Source organism: Biomphalaria glabrata, chromosome 7, assembly GCF_947242115.1.
Source record: "Biomphalaria glabrata chromosome 7, xgBioGlab47.1, whole genome shotgun sequence".
Classification (NCBI taxonomy): domain Eukaryota; kingdom Metazoa; phylum Mollusca; class Gastropoda; family Planorbidae; genus Biomphalaria; species Biomphalaria glabrata.
This window is the reverse complement of record NC_074717.1, coordinates 44,942,371-44,960,996: the sequence shown is the minus strand read 5'-3', so window position 1 is coordinate 44,960,996 and position 18,626 is coordinate 44,942,371. Positions and strand designations below refer to the sequence as shown.

Here is an 18,626-nt window from a genome sequence, read left to right as displayed (position 1 = left end):
CATTGAAAAAGATACCATTCAATCAAAAGACAGAGAGGTATGGAGAAAGGCGGTCAACAGATCTTGTGTGATGCCCCAATGGTCCAACAAACTAAGAGAAAGATTGTTTCTCCATCACAATCACGTTTAAATGTAAATCATTGAAAATTCCAGGTGGAAAAAAAAAGCAAGGGGGGAGCTTTGATCATTTGAGGGATTAAATGTCTAATGTCAATTGTTTAGTATGTAAATATAGTGTATGTAAATAGTGTTAAATATATAGTTGTTACATTGTTTAGTGTAACCATACTTTTGGACCACCCTGTATAATAATTTGACCAGAAGTCTGACTGTCAACGCCCGTGTGAGAACTGTTCTGGCCTAGTGGACTCCTGTATTCAGAATTTCAATGTTTAATGGCTGTGGGTCAGCCGAAGTGACCCCTTTGGCATTTTTCTATCTTTCACGTCATCAGCAGGGACCTGGTCAGTTTCCCTTCCACCTCTCTCCCCCTTTTTTTGTTTTTTGATTTTCAGGTGACCTGAAGCATACCCCCTCCCCTTCTCTCAACATAATTTTAACAAGATTTGTTCTCTTAGTGGCGTTGGGTCCATAATGAACATCTGAAGCTGGCCAAGACGTGTTTGTGTATGTGAACGTGTGACTTAACTAACGCTGTGAACGTTGTTCCGTGTACTGCGCTATTAGTTTCATTATGCTCGCTTTGATTGACATTTACTCTGTGCTTTAATTGGCTGCTATATATCACAATAGAAAAGAAAAATCCGCTGCCGAGGACAGACGCAGACGGCGAAAAGAAAATCTAAATCGACCACCTGCGGAAAATGGTTATCCTTGCTTTGGGTGTGGCAAAATATGAAGGTCACAGCTGGGGCTGCGCAGCCACGGGAAATACTGCATTCCTCACTAATCCTCGGACTCGAAGACAAGCCTTTTTATTATGTATCCCAATTATGGCAACAGAAACAGTGCCTCACAATCGCATCCCGAGAGTTTTGGGCAACTCGCGACTGGCTCAAGAAAAACGGATTGTGCCCAACCCTGCTATGTGGATTTAATCTAACGAGGCCTCAAAGCAGTGAACATTGATGGTAACTTCTTGGAAGACATATTGATTGCAAAATTTGATCACAACCAATCAAATGATTCGCTAACTATTGGGAATACAAAGCCTTAGACCGCATTATGTGGAGGGAGATGGTGACCAAGAAAGCTACGGACAGCGAAAATACATGGGCCTCAGCTCTGGAAGAAATGCGTGCCTAACGAAAAAAGGCCAGCTCCTCTACCACCAAAGTGAAAGCCGCCTTAACCTGCGATATATGTTTAAGGGAGTGTCTCCCCAAAAGAGGGCTCCACAGTCACGTGAGAAACTGTTTTACGAGATGAACCGTTCCACGACTAAAGGAGGTCAACAAATATATCACAACCAGGCAGCCATCCGTAGTGACCGGTGAATACTTGTTCTCCCCCTCCCCTCTTGTTTTTTCGTTGGGTGACTATCCGCAGAAATAAGAGAGCGATCTTTCCTTTACTTCTTTTTCTCGTCCAAACTCTTGCGCGACGAAGAGAATTATATATACCGTATATAGATTATAACAGAAACAAGATACTGGTAGTGTCATTGTACCAGGCTTATAGAGTTAACCCATTGCATCTCAAATTCGATTCCTTATGAAGGTGAAGATTTTTTTTTTATTCATAGCTTACGCCTCCCTAATTTCACCTAGCATTGAAGCAAGACAGTATTAGTTAGCGAAAGATTTTCTTTGTTTAGGCCATATGACACCTTAGTTAACCTTTGACCACTTAAACCCCCATGATCTGTAAATCTTTGTCTACAACATAGTAGCCTAGATCTACAAGGGGGAATACTTTTCTTGTTCAACTAGTCTGCTAAATGCATTTACTTGAAACCTATCCAGGACTATCACGCTCCTATGACACGTGTGTAACCGGAGACCAAGATGTGTAGCGCTGTGTGTGCTGGCAGTTTGATGGAGCGGTGACACTCTTGCGTTTATATTTTGATTTGATTATCCTGAGCCCATCCCCCCCGCTATGTCACACTATTTAATAAAAGGGGGGCGGGGGATAGGGGAGGCTAGCAATGGCTGAGGTTATTCTGGTGCAATCGTTGGCATGTTTTGCTTGACTCCCATGTCCCAGTACAAACATGCATGTATATCTTATGATACTTAAGTCCAACGATTTGTCAATGTAAGGTGTGGGGGCCAGTTGCCAACGGTTAAAATTTATACCTTATGTTATTTTATAAAAACCCATTCTGCCTTTAGTTTTAAACGAATACCTCGTGTTATGGCCTAGCCATATTGGCCCGCAGCTATACCTACATAATCATCCCTTTCCAATGTTTTCATTTATCTAGATTTAGATTTGAGGAATTCAAACCAGTTTTAAACCTTGGTTTACTGAATATATGAAGAAAAAAAAAAGCCAAATTGATTGCAATATAATTAAATCCTTTCTGGCAAAGAGATAATTCAATCTCACAAAGCTTCGGGCAGATTTTTTTTCTTTTCTCAACCAATCATAATCACTTGCATAATTTCATCATTTGGTCTGCATGTCCGTGTGACGCAAGCTGCACATGTACTTGCCCCGTGTAACAAAGTAGGACGTGTCATTTACTGTGTCCTCCATGCGCGCGAGACACCTGGGGGAACGATTTGGGGAGATGGGCGACACTTGGTTGTTCAAAGCCTTATTAGGAGTTGTATTTGACCGACGCACGCGCCTATTCATCGCATCCTAAGTAGACATTACAGTGTCGTCCGCCCTAACTCTCTCTCAAGAAATGTCAGTTTTGAACAATATATCCAACAATATTTTAGACTTAAAAATGGTCTCCAACACTCGAAATTTTTTTGCATTCCCAATAATGAAATATCTGAAACTATGTCGTAAAAGTTTATATTGACATTCCACGGGAAAACAAAAATTTTATGAGCTTCTTGTAGTGAAGGCTGAACATTTTTGGATGAAAATGTGTTGACAATATAGTATACATTTAAAGAGCAGTAGAGTTCCTAAATTAACTGTACATTTTTTTTAAAGCAGTGAAGTTGGCAAGTCTTAATATTTAGTTTAAATAGAATAGAAAATTGTAATGTTGGCATTACTTTTGGGCCAATGTTGGGTTAATATAGCGTGCTGTTACCTGGAGCAATTTAAAAAGTAACTTAATACTTGTGTTACACGTGTGTGTGTGTGTGTGTTTCAGTCACTAGTCATGTGTGTGTGTGTGTGACAGTAGTTAATTATCTTGGAAATGTATGGAGAAAATTCTTGCACTTCGCTGTAAAATGTAGAGTATGTGTGTGTGTGTGTTGTTGTTTTTTTGTATATATATATATCATATAACGTCCAAACAATGACGTGCTTTTCCAAGACGTTACTATTATCAATAACCATCTCTTGTGATTGAGTTGAGCGAGTCCAAGAATTGTGGACTTGCTTCCACGCGGGTTTTACAATATTTGAGATTAATAATATTAATATTATGTGTCAGTTTAATATTATGTGTCAGTTGAATATTATGTGTTAGTTTAATGTCATGTGTCAGTTTAATATTATGTGTCAGTTGAATATTATGTGTTAGTTTAATATTATGTGTCAGTTGAATATTATGTGTCAGTTGAATATTATGTGTCAGTTGAATATTATGTGCCAGTTGAATATTATGTGTCAGTTTAAATTTGAAACAGGTCAACGGAACAAAGGAAAAGTTACACAGGCAGCAAGAACACAGTAGTTTGTTGTTGTTGTTTTTTTGCCAGTCAGCAAGAAACTTTTATGCATAAACTTTTGGCTACTTTTGGTCTGCACTTTGGTTGAAGTCTGGCTTGATAGTTTACGTATCATCCGTTTGATACGTTTCAGAATGTCTGCTCTGTGTGCGTGCGCATGTGATTGCTTCTCTAAGCTCGTTTCGTGTCTGCGTTCCGACATTGTTCCTGGAACTGGATGCTGACGATGGAATATCGCAGCATTGGGAATGTGGTGTGGAGGGGGGTGAGTGTGGTCACCTTTCTGAATGAAGCCGCCGCTCTCTCGGCACTACTACTATATAGGTCAGGGCATTCATAGTGCAATGCGCCCCTCCTTCCTCTCACCCAAATCCGCCCCTCGCCCCCCTTGCCCTATACAGACCTGTGCTCACACTTGAAAAGGTCAGAGGAACGTGTTCCCCTTCTCGTGAGCAAGATAACGAAACTGAGTCTCTCGTCTGCTAGCATCGCGTGCAATTGTTTATTAAAGTCATGAATTTGCAAGTTGAAACACAAAATTTATCTCAGATATTTTTTCCCCCCGTACATTGCCCGGTCTCCTCTATAGTAAACTAACACTCCTAGATCTGTTTTGTTGTAAACTTCTGTTGTCTGGAATATATTTTCAACAGACTCAAAGTCTACACTCTTAGATCTGTTTTGTTGTATTCGTCTGTTGTCTGGAATACATTTTCAACAGACTCAAAGTCTACACTCTTAGATCTGTTTTGTTGTATTCGTCTGTTGTCTGGAATACATTTTCAACAGACTCAAAGTCTACACTCCTAGATCTGTTTTGTTGTAAACTTCTGTTGTCTGGAATACATTTTCAACAGACTCAAAGTCTACACTCTTAGATCTGTTTTGTTGTATTGTTCTGTTGTCTGGAATACATTTTCAACACAGACTCAAAGTCTACTCCGTGTTGTAGTCAATTCGTACCATTCTCACGTGCTGTAACCTCCGCTGGTGGTAGAAGTTGACGCCACTGGATCAGCTGGACTAGTTCGTGATATTGCTTTGTGTCTGCTTGTGGATGCAATCAATGTGAGTGTGTGTATGTGGTATATCAGTGTGTGGTCTGTGTGTGTATGTTGCTCTACATTGAACCATTCCCTTGTACCGATGCCCCAGGTGTGTTTAGTGTATTACCTCTTGTCGATAATCTCATGTTCATTTAGTGGCGTCGCTCGATATGAGTATATTGTATGTTTTATTACGGGAGAGAGAGAAGAGAGAGGGAGAGAGAGAGAGGCAGAGAAGAAAAAAAAAAGGGGGTGGGGGGGTAAAGGGAAATAACAAAGAGAAGATTGTGTGAGACAAGAAAAAAAAACATGTAAAACTCAGAACGTCTGATAGTGTATGAAACAGATCTTCTAGGCCCTACTGACTGATACATTATGAAAGGAGTCTATTCCCCGGCTGATACATTGTGGAATGAGTCTATTCCCCGGCTGATACATTGTGGAATGAGTCTATTCCCCGGCTGATACATTGTGGAATGAGTCTATTCCCCGGGCTGATACATTGTGGAATAAGTCTATTCCCCGGGCTGATACATTGTGGAATGAGTCTATTCCCCGGGCTGATACATTATGAAATGAGTCTATTCCCCGGGCTGATACATTATGAAATGAGTCTATTCCCCGGGCTGATACATTATGAAATGAGTCTATTCCCCGGGCTGATACATTGTGGAATGAGTCTATTCCCCGGCTGATACATTATGAAATGATTCTATTCCCCGGGCTGATACATTGTGGAATGATTCTATTCCCCGGGCTGATACATTATGAAATGAGTCTATTCCCCGGGCTGATACATTATGAAATGAGTCTATTCCCCGGGCTGATACATTGTGGAATGATTCTATTCCCCGGGCTGATACATTATGAAATGAGTCTATTCCCCGGGCTGATACATTGTGAAATGAGTCTATTCCCCTGGCTGATACATTATGAAATGAGTCTATTCCCCGGGCTGATACATTATGAAATGAGTCTATTCCCTGGGCTGATACATTGTGGAATGAGTCTATTCCCCGGGCTGATACATTATGAAATGATTCTATTCCCCGGGCTGATACATTATGGAATGATTCTATTCCCCTGGCTGATACATTATGAAATGAGTCTATTCCCCTGGCTGATACATTATGAAATGAGTCTATTCCCCTGGCTGATACATTATGAAATGAGTCTATTCCCCTGGCTGATACATTATGAAATGAGTCTATTCCCCTGGCTGATACATTATGAAATGAGTCTATTCCCCTGGCTGATACATTATGAAATGAGTCTATTCCCTGGGCTGATACATTATGAAATGAGTCTATTCCCCGGGCTGATACATTGTGGAATGAGTCTATTCCCTGGGCTGATATATTATGAAATAAGTCTATTCCCCGGGCTGATACATTGTGGAATGAGTCTATTCCCCGGGCTGATATATTGTGAAATGAGTCTATTCCCCGGGCTGATACATTATGAAATGAGTCTATTCCCCGGGCTGATACATTATGAAATGAGTCTATTCCCCGGGCTGATACATTGTGGAATGAGTCTATTCCCCGGGCTGATACATTATGGAATGAGTCTATTCCCCGGGCTGATACATTGTGGAATGAGTCTATTCCCCGGGCTGATACATTATGAAATGAGTCTATTCCCCGGGCTGATACATTGTGGAATGAGTCTATTCCCCGGGCTGATACATTATGAAATGATTCTATTCCCCGGGCTGATACATTATGGAATGAGTCTATTCCCCTGGCTGATACATTATGAAATGAGTCTATTCCCCTGGCTGATACATTGTGGAATGATTCTATTCCCCGGGCTGATACATTATGAAATGAGTCTATTCCCCTGGCTGATACATTATGAAATGAGTCTATTCCCCTGGCTGATACATTATGAAATGAGTCTATTCCCCTGGCTGATACATTATGAAATGAGTCTATTCCCCTGGCTGATACATTATGGAATGAGTCTATTCCCCTGGCTGATACATTATGAAATGAGTCTATTCCCCTGGCTGATACATTATGAAATGAGTCTATTCCCCGGGCTGATACATTATGAAATGAGTCTATTCCCCGGGCTGATACATTGTGGAATGAGTCTATTCCCCGGGCTGATACATTATGGAATGAGTCTATTCCCCTGGCTGATACATTGTGGAATGATTCTATTCCCCGGGCTGATACATTATGAAATGAGTCTATTCCCCTGGCTGATACATTATGAAATGAGTCTATTCCCCTGGCTGATACATTATGAAATGAGTCTATTCCCCTGGCTGATACATTATGAAATGAGTCTATTCCCCGGGCTGATACATTGTGGAATGAGTCTATTCCCCGGGCTGATACATTATGGAATGAGTCTATTCCCCTGGCTGATACATTATGGAATGAGTCTATTCCCCGGGCTGATACATTATGAAATGAGTCTATTCCCCTGGCTGATACATTGTGGAATGAGTCTATTCCCTGGGCTGATACATTGTGGAATGAGTCTATTCCCCTGGCTGATACATTGTGGAATGAGTCTATTCCCCGGGCTGATACATTATGAAATGAGTCTATTCCCCTGGCTGATACATTGTGGAATGAGTCTATTCCCCGGGCTGATACATTATGGAATGAGTCTATTCCCCGGGCTGATACATTATGAAATGAGTCTATTCCCCGGGCTGATACATTGTGGAATGAGTCTATTCCCCGGGCTGATACATTATGGAATGAGTCTATTCCCCGGGCTGATACATTGTGGAATGAGTCTATTCCCCGGGCTGATACATTGTGGAATGAGTCTATTCCCCGGGCTGATACATTATGGAATGAGTCTATTCCCCGGGCTGATACATTGTGGAATGAGTCTATTCCCCGGGCTGATACATTATGGAATGAGTCTATTCCCCTGGCTGATACATTGTGGAATGATTCTATTCCCCGGGCTGATACATTATGAAATGAGTCTATTCCCCTGGCTGATACATTATGAAATGAGTCTATTCCCCTGGCTGATACATTATGAAATGAGTCTATTCCCCTGGCTGATACATTATGAAATGAGTCTATTCCCCGGGCTGATACATTGTGGAATGAGTCTATTCCCCGGGCTGATACATTATGGAATGAGTCTATTCCCCTGGCTGATACATTATGGAATGAGTCTATTCCCCGGGCTGATACATTATGAAATGAGTCTATTCCCTTGGCTGATACATTGTGGAATGAGTCTATTCCCCGGGCTGATACATTGTGGAATGAGTCTATTCCCCTGGCTGATACATTGTGGAATGAGTCTATTCCCCGGGCTGATACATTATGAAATGAGTCTATTCCCCTGGCTGATACATTGTGGAATGAGTCTATTCCCCGGGCTGATACATTATGGAATGAGTCTATTCCCCGGGCTGATACATTATGAAATGAGTCTATTCCCCGGGCTGATACATTGTGGAATGAGTCTATTCCCCGGGCTGATACATTATGGAATGAGTCTATTCCCCGGGCTGATACATTGTGGAATGAGTCTATTCCCCGGGCTGATACATTGTGGAATGAGTCTATTCCCCGGGCTGATACATTATGGAATGAGTCTATTCCCCGGGCTGATACATTGTGGAATGAGTCTATTCCCCGGGCTGATACATTATGAAATGAGTCTATTCCCCGGGCTGATACATTGTGGAATGAGTCTATTCCCCGGGCTGATACATTATGAAATGAGTCTATTCCCCGGCCTGATACATTGTGATGCCTTAGTGGAGGTAACAAAAAGTAAAGTTACCCTTTCAGACCATTTTAATTTCGGGATCTTTAGGCGCCCGCCTCTGAGTCCACCAAACTCTAATGGGAACTTGGCATTGGTTGAAAAGAAAGTAAAGGCGGGTGGTCGTTTTGCTGGCCACATAACACCCTCGTTAACCGTGGGCCATAGAAACAGATGAACATCATCTTCCCTATAGATCGTAAGGTCTGAAAGGGGGGTACTTTACTTATGACTTACCATCTTAGAGATAGCATTATGGGAGTGTCGCGAGTGATTTAAGTACATCCTTTATGAAACAAGGAGAAGTCTTTTTTATTGTTTCGACACAATAAATAGACAACTGTGTTATACCATTATGTATTAAGCAGAACATAAGTATAAGTGTTTATATACATACGTACACGAGTCTTCTCGAGGGCGTGGCCATCTCTTTATCTTCACCCACCGATAGCCCCGCCCAATAGATAAACATAACGCCCATAAAAATGTGTGGAAAAAGAATTCAGAACATTGAGACATGTAGGACGTATGTTTAAAGCATTGAAACCTATAGGGCGTCTATTAAGAACACTGAGACTTGTATATTTAAAACATTGAAACCTATAGGACGTCTGTTAAGAACACTGAGACTTCTAGGACGTATGTTTGCATCGCACAAGACGTTAGCAGACAAAGTTGTTATAATATTTCTACATGTACCTAAAAGTGAACACTTCATGAATGAAAATTACTGGAGCACCTGGTGTTATAGAAGTCTTACTGAAGCACTGGGTCTTGTAAAAGTGTTACTGAAGCACTGGGTCTTGTAAAAGTCTTACTAAAGCACTGTGTCTTGTAAAAGTCTTACTAAAGCACTGTGTCTTGTAAAAGTGTTACTGAAGCACTGGGTCTTGTAAAAGTCTTACTGAAGCACTGGGTCTTGTAAAAGTCTTACTGAAGCACTGGGTCTTGTAAAAGTCTTACTGAAGCACTGGGTCTTGTAAAAGTCTTACTGAAGCACTGGGTCTTGTAAAAGTCTTACTGAAGCACTGGGTCTTATAAAGATCAACAAATAGCTTTCTATACACTATTTGTATTGGTTCGTATGTGTTAGTCATTTTGGGTTAATCATGATTAAGATAGTTTGTTCCCTGTTGTTGTTTTATTAGCTTAATCAAATAATCCAGTGGGCCCTGATTATTTCAACACGTTTGGTCCACTTTGTACATCAATTATTTCTGGTTTGGCTATTTGAAACTAATTCTGTTGTTTAGCTTGCTTTTAGACTTTGTTCAATTACAAGTTCAACTAATTTTTTTGGATTGGGGGGGGGGGAGATGGTGTTTTTTTTAATTTTTATTTTGCTTTGTTCAGCTGATAATAACTACTAAGGTGTTCACAATTAGGTTATGTGATAGGTTGGGGGGGGGGAGGGGAATTGGATCCAAACATGTTTGTGGTATCTGCCAGTTGTCGATAAAGAGCAATTTAACGAAATTTTATATTGTACAAATAATGAAGATAAGAGGGTGGATAAGCTTACGCATAAATCGTGCATTACCTTGTAAATAACGAGGTCTGGAGTATCAAAAAAAAAATTGTTGTAAATATCATTTGACTAATTAGAGCCACATTAAAAAGAATTCAACTAAAAAACTTCTTGGCTAATTTGAATGTGAAGACTAACAAGTTAGATATCATCTTGATAACTACCATCTGTAACTTGGGTTTGTTACTCTGGCCATCGTTGATGTTTCCAACAGATGAACCTCTTTTACCCACACCAAACATTTCATTTCAAAACAAGATGTTTTTTCTTTCTGCACATTTTGCCTCAGCTTGGTTCACGTGCTGTTTGGCCTTAGATTTCCAGTGCAGCCTGAGGGGGGGGGGGAGAGAACAACGGGTCAGTTTGACATCTGGCGTTTTCAGTCGATTGCGTTTCTTTAGACCTTTGAAGTCTTCATTACGTACTGTACACACTGTAGGGCAAGTAATTCACTGTACACACTGTAGGGCAAGTAGTTCCACTGTACACACTGTAGGGCAAGTAAGTCCACTGTACACACTGTAGGGCAAGTAAGTCCACTGTACACACTGTAGGGCAAATAAGTCCACTGTACACACTGTAGGGCAAGTAAGTCCACTGTACACACTGTAGGGCAAGTAAGTCCACTGTACACACTGTAGGGCAAGTAGTTCCACTGTGCACACTGTAAGGCAAGTAAGTCCACTGTACACACTGTAGGGCAAGTAGTTCCACTGTACACACTGTAGGGCAAGTAAGTCCACTGTACACACTGTAGGGCAAGTAAGTCCACTGTACACACTGTAGGGCAAGTAAGTCCACTGTACACACTGTAGGGCAAGTAAGTCCACTGTACACACTGTAGGGCAAGTAGTTCCACTGTGCACACTGTAAGGCAAGTAAGTCCACTGTACACACTGTAGGGCAAGTAATTCCACTGTAGGCCCAGTAGTTCACTGTAGGCCCAGTAATTCACTGTACACACTGTAGGGCAAGTAATTCCACTGTAGGCCCAGTAGTTCACTGTTGGCCCAGTGATTCCCTGTACACACTGTAGGGCAAGTAATTCCGCTGTAGGCTTAGTAGTTCACTGTTGGCCCAGTAATTCCCTGTACACACAGTAATTCCCTGTAGGCCCGGTAATTCACTGTACACACGGTACTATGACTTACATTTAATACATTGAATGTCGACCTGGGAAGGTACTGGGCTTTATCCGGGAAGTGGGGTTGTCTACGAAGATCTGATTTATGAATTTGTGTACATGTACTATTTACATTAGATTTTTACCAAATAATTAAATTTTTACTACCTTTACTATTTTAACTGTGAATAGACCTTGATTTTAATGATATGACTGTATAGAATTTGGCCCTTGTTGTTTAGAGAGAGAGTAGTCCTTAAGGGACTGCAGGCACGACATGGCCTAAATTGTGCCGATGTGCCTAAAATCAAAATCCAAATCCATTGAACATTCATTTATTTTAACGTCTATTGCCCCAACCTCTCCCTGACATTCTTTGACTTCATTGTATCTTAACTCTTTCCCTCCGTATTTATTTTTTCACATTCAGACAGAATTCTTCATTTTTGCTCATTAGTATTTCACTACCCTGTTATGATTAAGCTTCAATAACTTTGCTTGTTGTGATCAGAAAATGTTTTATTTGGTGTTAAAGGGCAATGAATGCTCCTTCTATATAATATAAAGACAAGTTTTTAAAATTAAATATTAATTTAATTTAATGAGGTCAAATCAACGGTGGTATAGTCGATTCGGAATGAAAGAGTTAAAAGGTTTGTCCCATGGTTTGTCCCCTTCAACTTTTTAACAATCTGGCAAGATAAGGTGCAATGAGGAAATACTATGGGATATACATATTGAGGACTCCATTTTATACGTAAAGAACAAGCGGTGCTGCACTGACGCGCTAGTGTGCAAATGTACACATAATACTGTTGTAAATCTAGGCAGACAACTCAATGAAAGGCAGGAGGTAATCATAAACAATGTATTTATTATAAGCTATCAACAAATAATTAGACTTGGGCTTCCGCTATCAAGTCACAGGGAGTAAGTAATGTCTTAAGTTCTAAGAGTCCTACTTAATACTAGAACAGACCACCGACACCCAGTGTCGCTCCAGGTCTCCCAAACAGTTCACTAGTATCACATACGACAGCACTTAGCCCCAGACTGTTCAGACTCCCATAACTTCAGCCAGATCTACAACAGTCCTTCTTCCTGTATAATCAACATGTCTCGTACTACTTGTGTTGAATGGTGCTCTGATGCGCACCACCAGTGTGGCGCGGGAGCGGAGTTACAACAATTGCCAACAGCTTGCATCTCTCTTCTTAAATTCTCTTCCAATTTATCTGAATAAATAACAAATATTCAATGATTAAAGTCAATCCATTTAATCTCAAATCAAGTCTCTTAGGTTTGCTCACTATTCTGCCTTAGCGTGTTACGATGTGGTCTAGTGGTGTCAATAGTAGTGGTGTGAGGTGGCGGTTCGACATCTAGCGTAGTTGGTTATCTTGGACTCAATCGAAGCTAGGTCTTGTGCTTCTGGTTGTTTTGAGGTGCCATCTGGAAAGTCATTTTGGCTAGCCGACCTTGAAGAGTCATGCAAATCTAGTCCACTATGTACTAACATGACATTTCTGTTACAGACTTGAGATTTTGCAAGGTTTAGAGAAGTCCACATCTAAATAATTCAGCATCATCCAACAGAGAAAAAGCTGGGCTATTTATAGCCACAATCGCAGCTTGGCTTCCTTCTTGGGGATCAAGAAACATTTGTGACTTTTGTTCTAGATCTATAATCCTAGAACACAACTTGTATGTTACTGAAAGTGCTAATCAAATCAGCTGTATCTCATCTCGACATCTACACAGCGTACTACACGACAACAGCAATGTGAGAACTAAGAAAGTAACTTCCTTAAGAATAAATGATTGCCGGATAGATGCTGCTGCTGTGGGTGTTGGCTAAAAGCATGAATTAGAATCTAGTATTGCGTTAGTATCCGGCTGTTCTATAAGAGACGGACTGATCTAGTGTTCTCGTTGAGTAACTGAAGGGATTGTGGGATCACTTCAGTTGTTACGGTCTAGTGATGTTATCGTCCTAATGCAGGACTGTGGGAAATAGCCGTTGGTCAGTTCAGTTAATGACCTCCCGTAGAGACTGTTGGCCGAGATGGATTGAAATACCTACTCTTACACTCGCCAACAACACACGCATGTTTTTACACACGTGATGTGCGTGCCGCGTGCGATCGTGTGTAGGAGATCTCGTGGCACACCTACACATTCGCACATTCCGTGTGGGAGGTGGTGGGACTGACCACTGGTGTCTGCTGGCGGAGATAAGCCGCCTTTTAAAAATAGCACGTGTCGATAAGCAATGTCAAGGGCGTGTCTCTCGGAAGTCGCTGCCTTTCAAGATGGCAGTGAGAGATGCGGGTGTATTTGTGAATGCATCGCTTTATGCAAGGGTGGCAGGGTGTCGACATGAGGCGGGCTGCACAATCACCTGTTTGTTTGAATGGCACCCAGTGAATACTCTGCGAGGCCAGACCGCTGGAGCCATCACTATTTGTTTATTTGTTCGCATGTTGCACCAATATTTGTGAAAACGCTGCGCCTTTTCATGCATAAATCATTTTTTTGTAGTGTTGTGAGAATCATTGAGTGCTCTCCCCTAACGTCCATTCATATTTTTTTTCAAATAAAAATGCATTCTCTCCCTTGATTTCATTCACAGATTTTTTTATGGTTTCAAAGAAGGTTTCAGTTAAAATCTTATTTCGTCTAATGAATGATACGCTTTGATCTTCTTGCCAAAGGATTTATTTCTGGGATCTTCGCAGTTCGGACACTCGCCGTACGTGCTGACCGGGCGTCCCACCCAGTGAACTTTGGCCCTCCCTTTCGGACTTCTTCCTCCTTTGATGTCCCAAACGCAAACAGAATCTATTTCGGTCAGTTGGCTGTGACTGTGGGCGTAAGTCAAGTGTATCGTTTTAGTACGGAAGCAAGGGCAACATGCTCACCGAGTTGACATGTAGGCCTTTTTCTATTATGAGCCTACTAGCTTACTATTGCCGTTATATAAGGAGTGGGTGGTAACAAGGTGTTCACTAGCATGTCAGACTACTAAGTCTACTAGCTTACTATTACCGTTATATAAGGAGTGGGGGTAACAAGGTGTTCACTAGCGTGTCAGACTACTTCTATTACTAAGTCTACTAGTTTACTACAACTGTTATTAGGAGGGGAGGTGGTAGCCCCAGCTAGGGATGAGCCAAACCCACACCTCCACGCCACAGGGCGTGGGGTGCCAATTAACATTCGTGCCCTAGGAATGCTCCAAGAATGTATAACTTGATCTTGTCAGCCAGCTGGTAGATATGGTCGCTTGCTCAGTTTTTTTGTTTTTTTTTTGGTAGATCTACTCACCACTTGACCTCTGACCCTGTCTATCATTACACGACAACCTAGCGAGTTGGAAAGACTGGAGACTGGTCCCCGCTATCTTTTATTTACATAGATGTGACTTGACGAGGATAATGTTTGTACGATGCTAGTTTTTTTTTTTTCAGTTTTAGAGTTATTTCAGTACAGCCTGTCAGTAGAACAGCGTGAAGAGTTCAGTTTGTATACTATCAGCTTCTTTCAGGGTTTCATACATGTTGGAAGAACTATAAATAGCTAGGTGTTTTGTGTGTGTGTGTGTGTGTGTATCTGGTGTTCAAAATCGCCATTAGCCTCCTTCAGTCGTAGAACGACTATGGTTCATCTCGCACACTTCCTCTTGTGGCTGTGCAGCCCTATTTTGGAGAGACACTCCCGTCCACAAATATCGCAGGTTCAAGGTGGCTTTTGCTTCGGTGGTAGAGGAGCTGGCCATTGTCCGTTTTTCTTCCAGGGCTGAGGCCCATGTTCTTTCGCTATCCATAGCTTTCTTGGTCACTCTCTCTCTCTCTATCTGGTGCGGTCCAGAGTTATGTCTTCCCAGTGGTCAGTATTGATGTTCACTGATTTGAGGTCCCGTTTTATAACATCTGTATAACGGAGGTAATGGCAACCAGTTTATCTTGAGCCAAAGTCGCGCGCTGTCCGTAGAGGATGACTTTCGGGATGCTCTTGTCCTCCATCCGGCGAACATGTCCAAGCCAGGCGCAAGCGGCGTTGTCTGAGGGCTGTAAAGATACTGTACTAAATAAAGTGTTGATAAGCTATGTCTTTTTAGAACGTGCATCTATAATTTTAGTCGTTTTACTATAAATGCTACAAGTGACAGAGTTAAGAAATGTGTTTCTTAATGCTAAATAAAAATGCACAAAAATATGTGAAAATCTTTCAAAAACATATAGCTTAATAACACTCCCTTTACTATAGGAACCAGAACTATCAAAATGGCTAGCTATCTGTAGTTATCCGCCATAGATACTTCTTCTTTGTAATTATCATGAGAGTTGAGTCTACGACTCTTGGAACTCTAGGCCTTTCGTTGATTCAAATCCCCAATGGCTCTACCCAATGAGTTGTGAAGTCAGCTGACTCTTGTCCTAGCATTGTATACGAAGATGAATAAATATAATAAGCTTACTAGAAGGATTTATTTTAAGATTGACTATAATGTTATTTGCATGTATTGTCTTATAGCTTTTAAGATTGACTTTTAATAAGAACACACGATGGTGTTCGCGTGTATAAGTATACAATTCATTTATGTTGTTATGTAAAAAAAAAAAAATGCATTCCTAATTAGTGTGAGTTTTGTAAACATTTGATTGTGAAACTGTTTTAGGATTCGCTGGTTCGTCGAATGATAGGTCTAGTACTTTCTTTGAATACTTGTTCAAATTGTTCTAACGAGGGCGACACTGTTGAGCCTCGCGTTGAAGTGCTTGGGATGGGAACAAGTGGTGAGGGGGGAGCTGAGGGGGGTTGGTGTACTTTGTCTTTCTTGAGTGTCCAACTGTAGACGATTTAGTGTTACCAACCGCGAGCCTATGCAGTCTCGTCAGTATTGAGTTGCCAGCGTGTCACCATAACACTGGATTTTATTGTCCCACCATTGTAGCAAATGTCCAGCTTCTGTGCTGGTCAGATCGGGACTAGGCGAAACACGTAAAAACAGACATGCATTGGATATCGCATGGCAGTACCTTACGCAGTTGCAGGCCGGCGAGCGGCAGGCCACCGTCACACACAACTAACAAGGTAGGTGTCACTGCGGTCGTTACAACAGTGCGGGCGTTCACACCTGCTGGCTACTTGCTGTGTTACTGACCAGTTGTTTCTGTGTCCGTCTGTGTAATTATACTCACGCCACAGCCTTGGTCTGACTTAATATTGCAAGTTTTAAAAATTGTCTGAGCTAGAAAAAAAATGTCTTCCGTGACACTGACAAAAGTAGAATGTTCGATGGTTGAAGAGTAGATTGGGTTCAAGTCTTCTGTTACAAAAACATTTTGTACATACGATCGTTTCCTAACGCCATCGTTGTCATGGTGTCTATTGTGTCATTTATTTGTACACAGACGTTTAAACAGAACAACTGCAATACTGTTTCATGTAACGGGAATGTGAAAAATAACAGACAGAATCTTTTTTTTTTCCTTAGAATAAATGCATTTCAATAAAAGGGAGATGACGATGAATATGCAGGTCAGTGAACATGGCCTAGATGATTCTTATTGCCTGTCAGAGTGGTGCTGCTAGCAGACCTGTATTAATGCTTGCCAGAGTGGTGCTGCTAGCAGACCTGTATTAATGCCTGTCAGAGTGGTGCTGCTAGCAGACCTGTATTAATGCTTGCCAGAGTGGTGCTGCTAGCAGACCTGTATTAATGCCTGTCAGAGTGGTGCTGCTAGCAGACCTGTATTAATGCTTGTCAGAGTGGTGCTGCTACAAGACCTGTATTAATGCTTGTCAGAGTGGTGCTGCTAGAAGACCTGTATTAATTGCCTGTCAGAGAGCGATACTGCTAGCCGTGACCTCCGTGATCTAGATCGAAGGTGTCGTAACAGCAGACCTGTATAATTGCCTGTCAGAGTGGTGCTGCTAGCAGACCTGTATAATTGCTTGTCAGAGTGGTGCTGCTAGCAGACCTGTATAATTGCCTGTCAGAGTGGTGCTCCTAGCAGACCTGTATAATTGCCTGTCAGAGTGGTGCTGCTAGCAGACCTGTATAATTGCCTGTCAGAGTGGTGCTGCTAGCAGACCTGTATAATTGCCTGTCAGAGTGGTGCTGCTAGCAGACCTGTATAATTGCCTGTCAGAGTGGTGCTGCTAGAAGACCTGTATTAATTGCCTGTCAGAGAGCTATACTGCTAGCCGTGACCTCCGTGATCTAGATCGAAGGTGTCGTGACAGCAGACCTATATAATTGCCTGTCAGAGTGGTGCTGCTAGCAGACCTGTATTTTTGCCTGTCAGACAGCGGTGCTGCTAAGAAAATTTCTTATCGGACAATATTAAGGAAACTAATGTGAATTGTATTTCCCTTTAACGATCTCGATTCCGGCAGTGCCAACAAATTTAAACGTTTCAAAGTAATCATTAAAATACCAAAATGTACAAGTAATCATTAAAATACCTAAATGTACAAGTAATCATTAAAATACCTAAATGTACAAGTAATCATTGAATACCAAAATGTACAAGTAATAATTGAAATACCAAAATGTACAAGTAGTCATTAAAATACCTAAATGTACAAGTAATCATTAAAATACCTAAATGTACAAGTAATCATTAAAATACCTAATTGTACAAGTAATCATTGAATACCAAAATGTACAAGTAATAATTGAAATACCAAAATGTACAAGTAGTCATTAAAATACCTAAATGTACAAGTAATCATTAAAATACCAAAATGTACATGTAATCATTAAAATACCTAAGTGTACGAGTAGTCATTAAAATACCAAAATGTACAAGTAATCATTAAAATACCAAAATGTACAAGTAATCATTAAAATACCTAAGTGTACAAGTAATCATTAAAATACCTAAATGTACAAGTAATCATTAATATACCTAAATGTACGAGTAGTCATTAAAATACCTAAATGTACAAGTAATCATTAAAATACCTATATGTACAAATAATAATTAAAATACCTAAATGTACAAGTAATCATTAAAATACCTAAATGTACAAGTAATCATTAAAATACCTAAATGTACAGCACACATCGCAACTATTTTGTTTACACTTGATTAGAAAAACAACCCAGCAAGTGGCTTGCAGACGTTCTATTTTGTTTTCATAACACCGCAGTTCACTGTCTTGTGGTCTCATCTGCGAGGCCAATTTAAAACATACAGTCAGCTAGTTACAATCACGGGTTGTTTTTATGTAGACGTCCTTTTTTTTTAAACCAAATTCTACTGGAAACGTCTGTAGTTGTTATTGTGATGTCTTTCCGCCTGCCTGCCACGTTGAGATCTCAAAACTAAGAAGCGCTGTGGAAAACATTGGCTACGTCTTGATTAAAATACACGCAAAGGGTAGTTTTT

At 40.9% G+C, this 18,626-nt stretch overlaps 1 protein-coding gene across 2 annotated transcripts in view; it reads left to right on the top strand.

Annotated features, from left to right (window-relative positions):
- Positions 1 to 18,626, top strand: part of LOC106053042 (breast cancer anti-estrogen resistance protein 1-like) — a 73,611-nt gene that overhangs the window by 16,800 nt on the left and 38,185 nt on the right. The window contains exon 1 of one of the 2 annotated variants that reach the window (XM_056034642.1): positions 16,045 to 16,320. The exons of the other annotated variant lie outside the window; for it this stretch is intronic. Coding sequence (XP_055890617.1) covers positions 16,240 to 16,320 — 81 coding nt within the window. The 5' untranslated portion in view covers positions 16,045 to 16,239. Of the gene's footprint in view, positions 1 to 16,044; positions 16,321 to 18,626 lie in introns of those variants that run through there. 2 annotated transcript variants of the gene reach the window in all.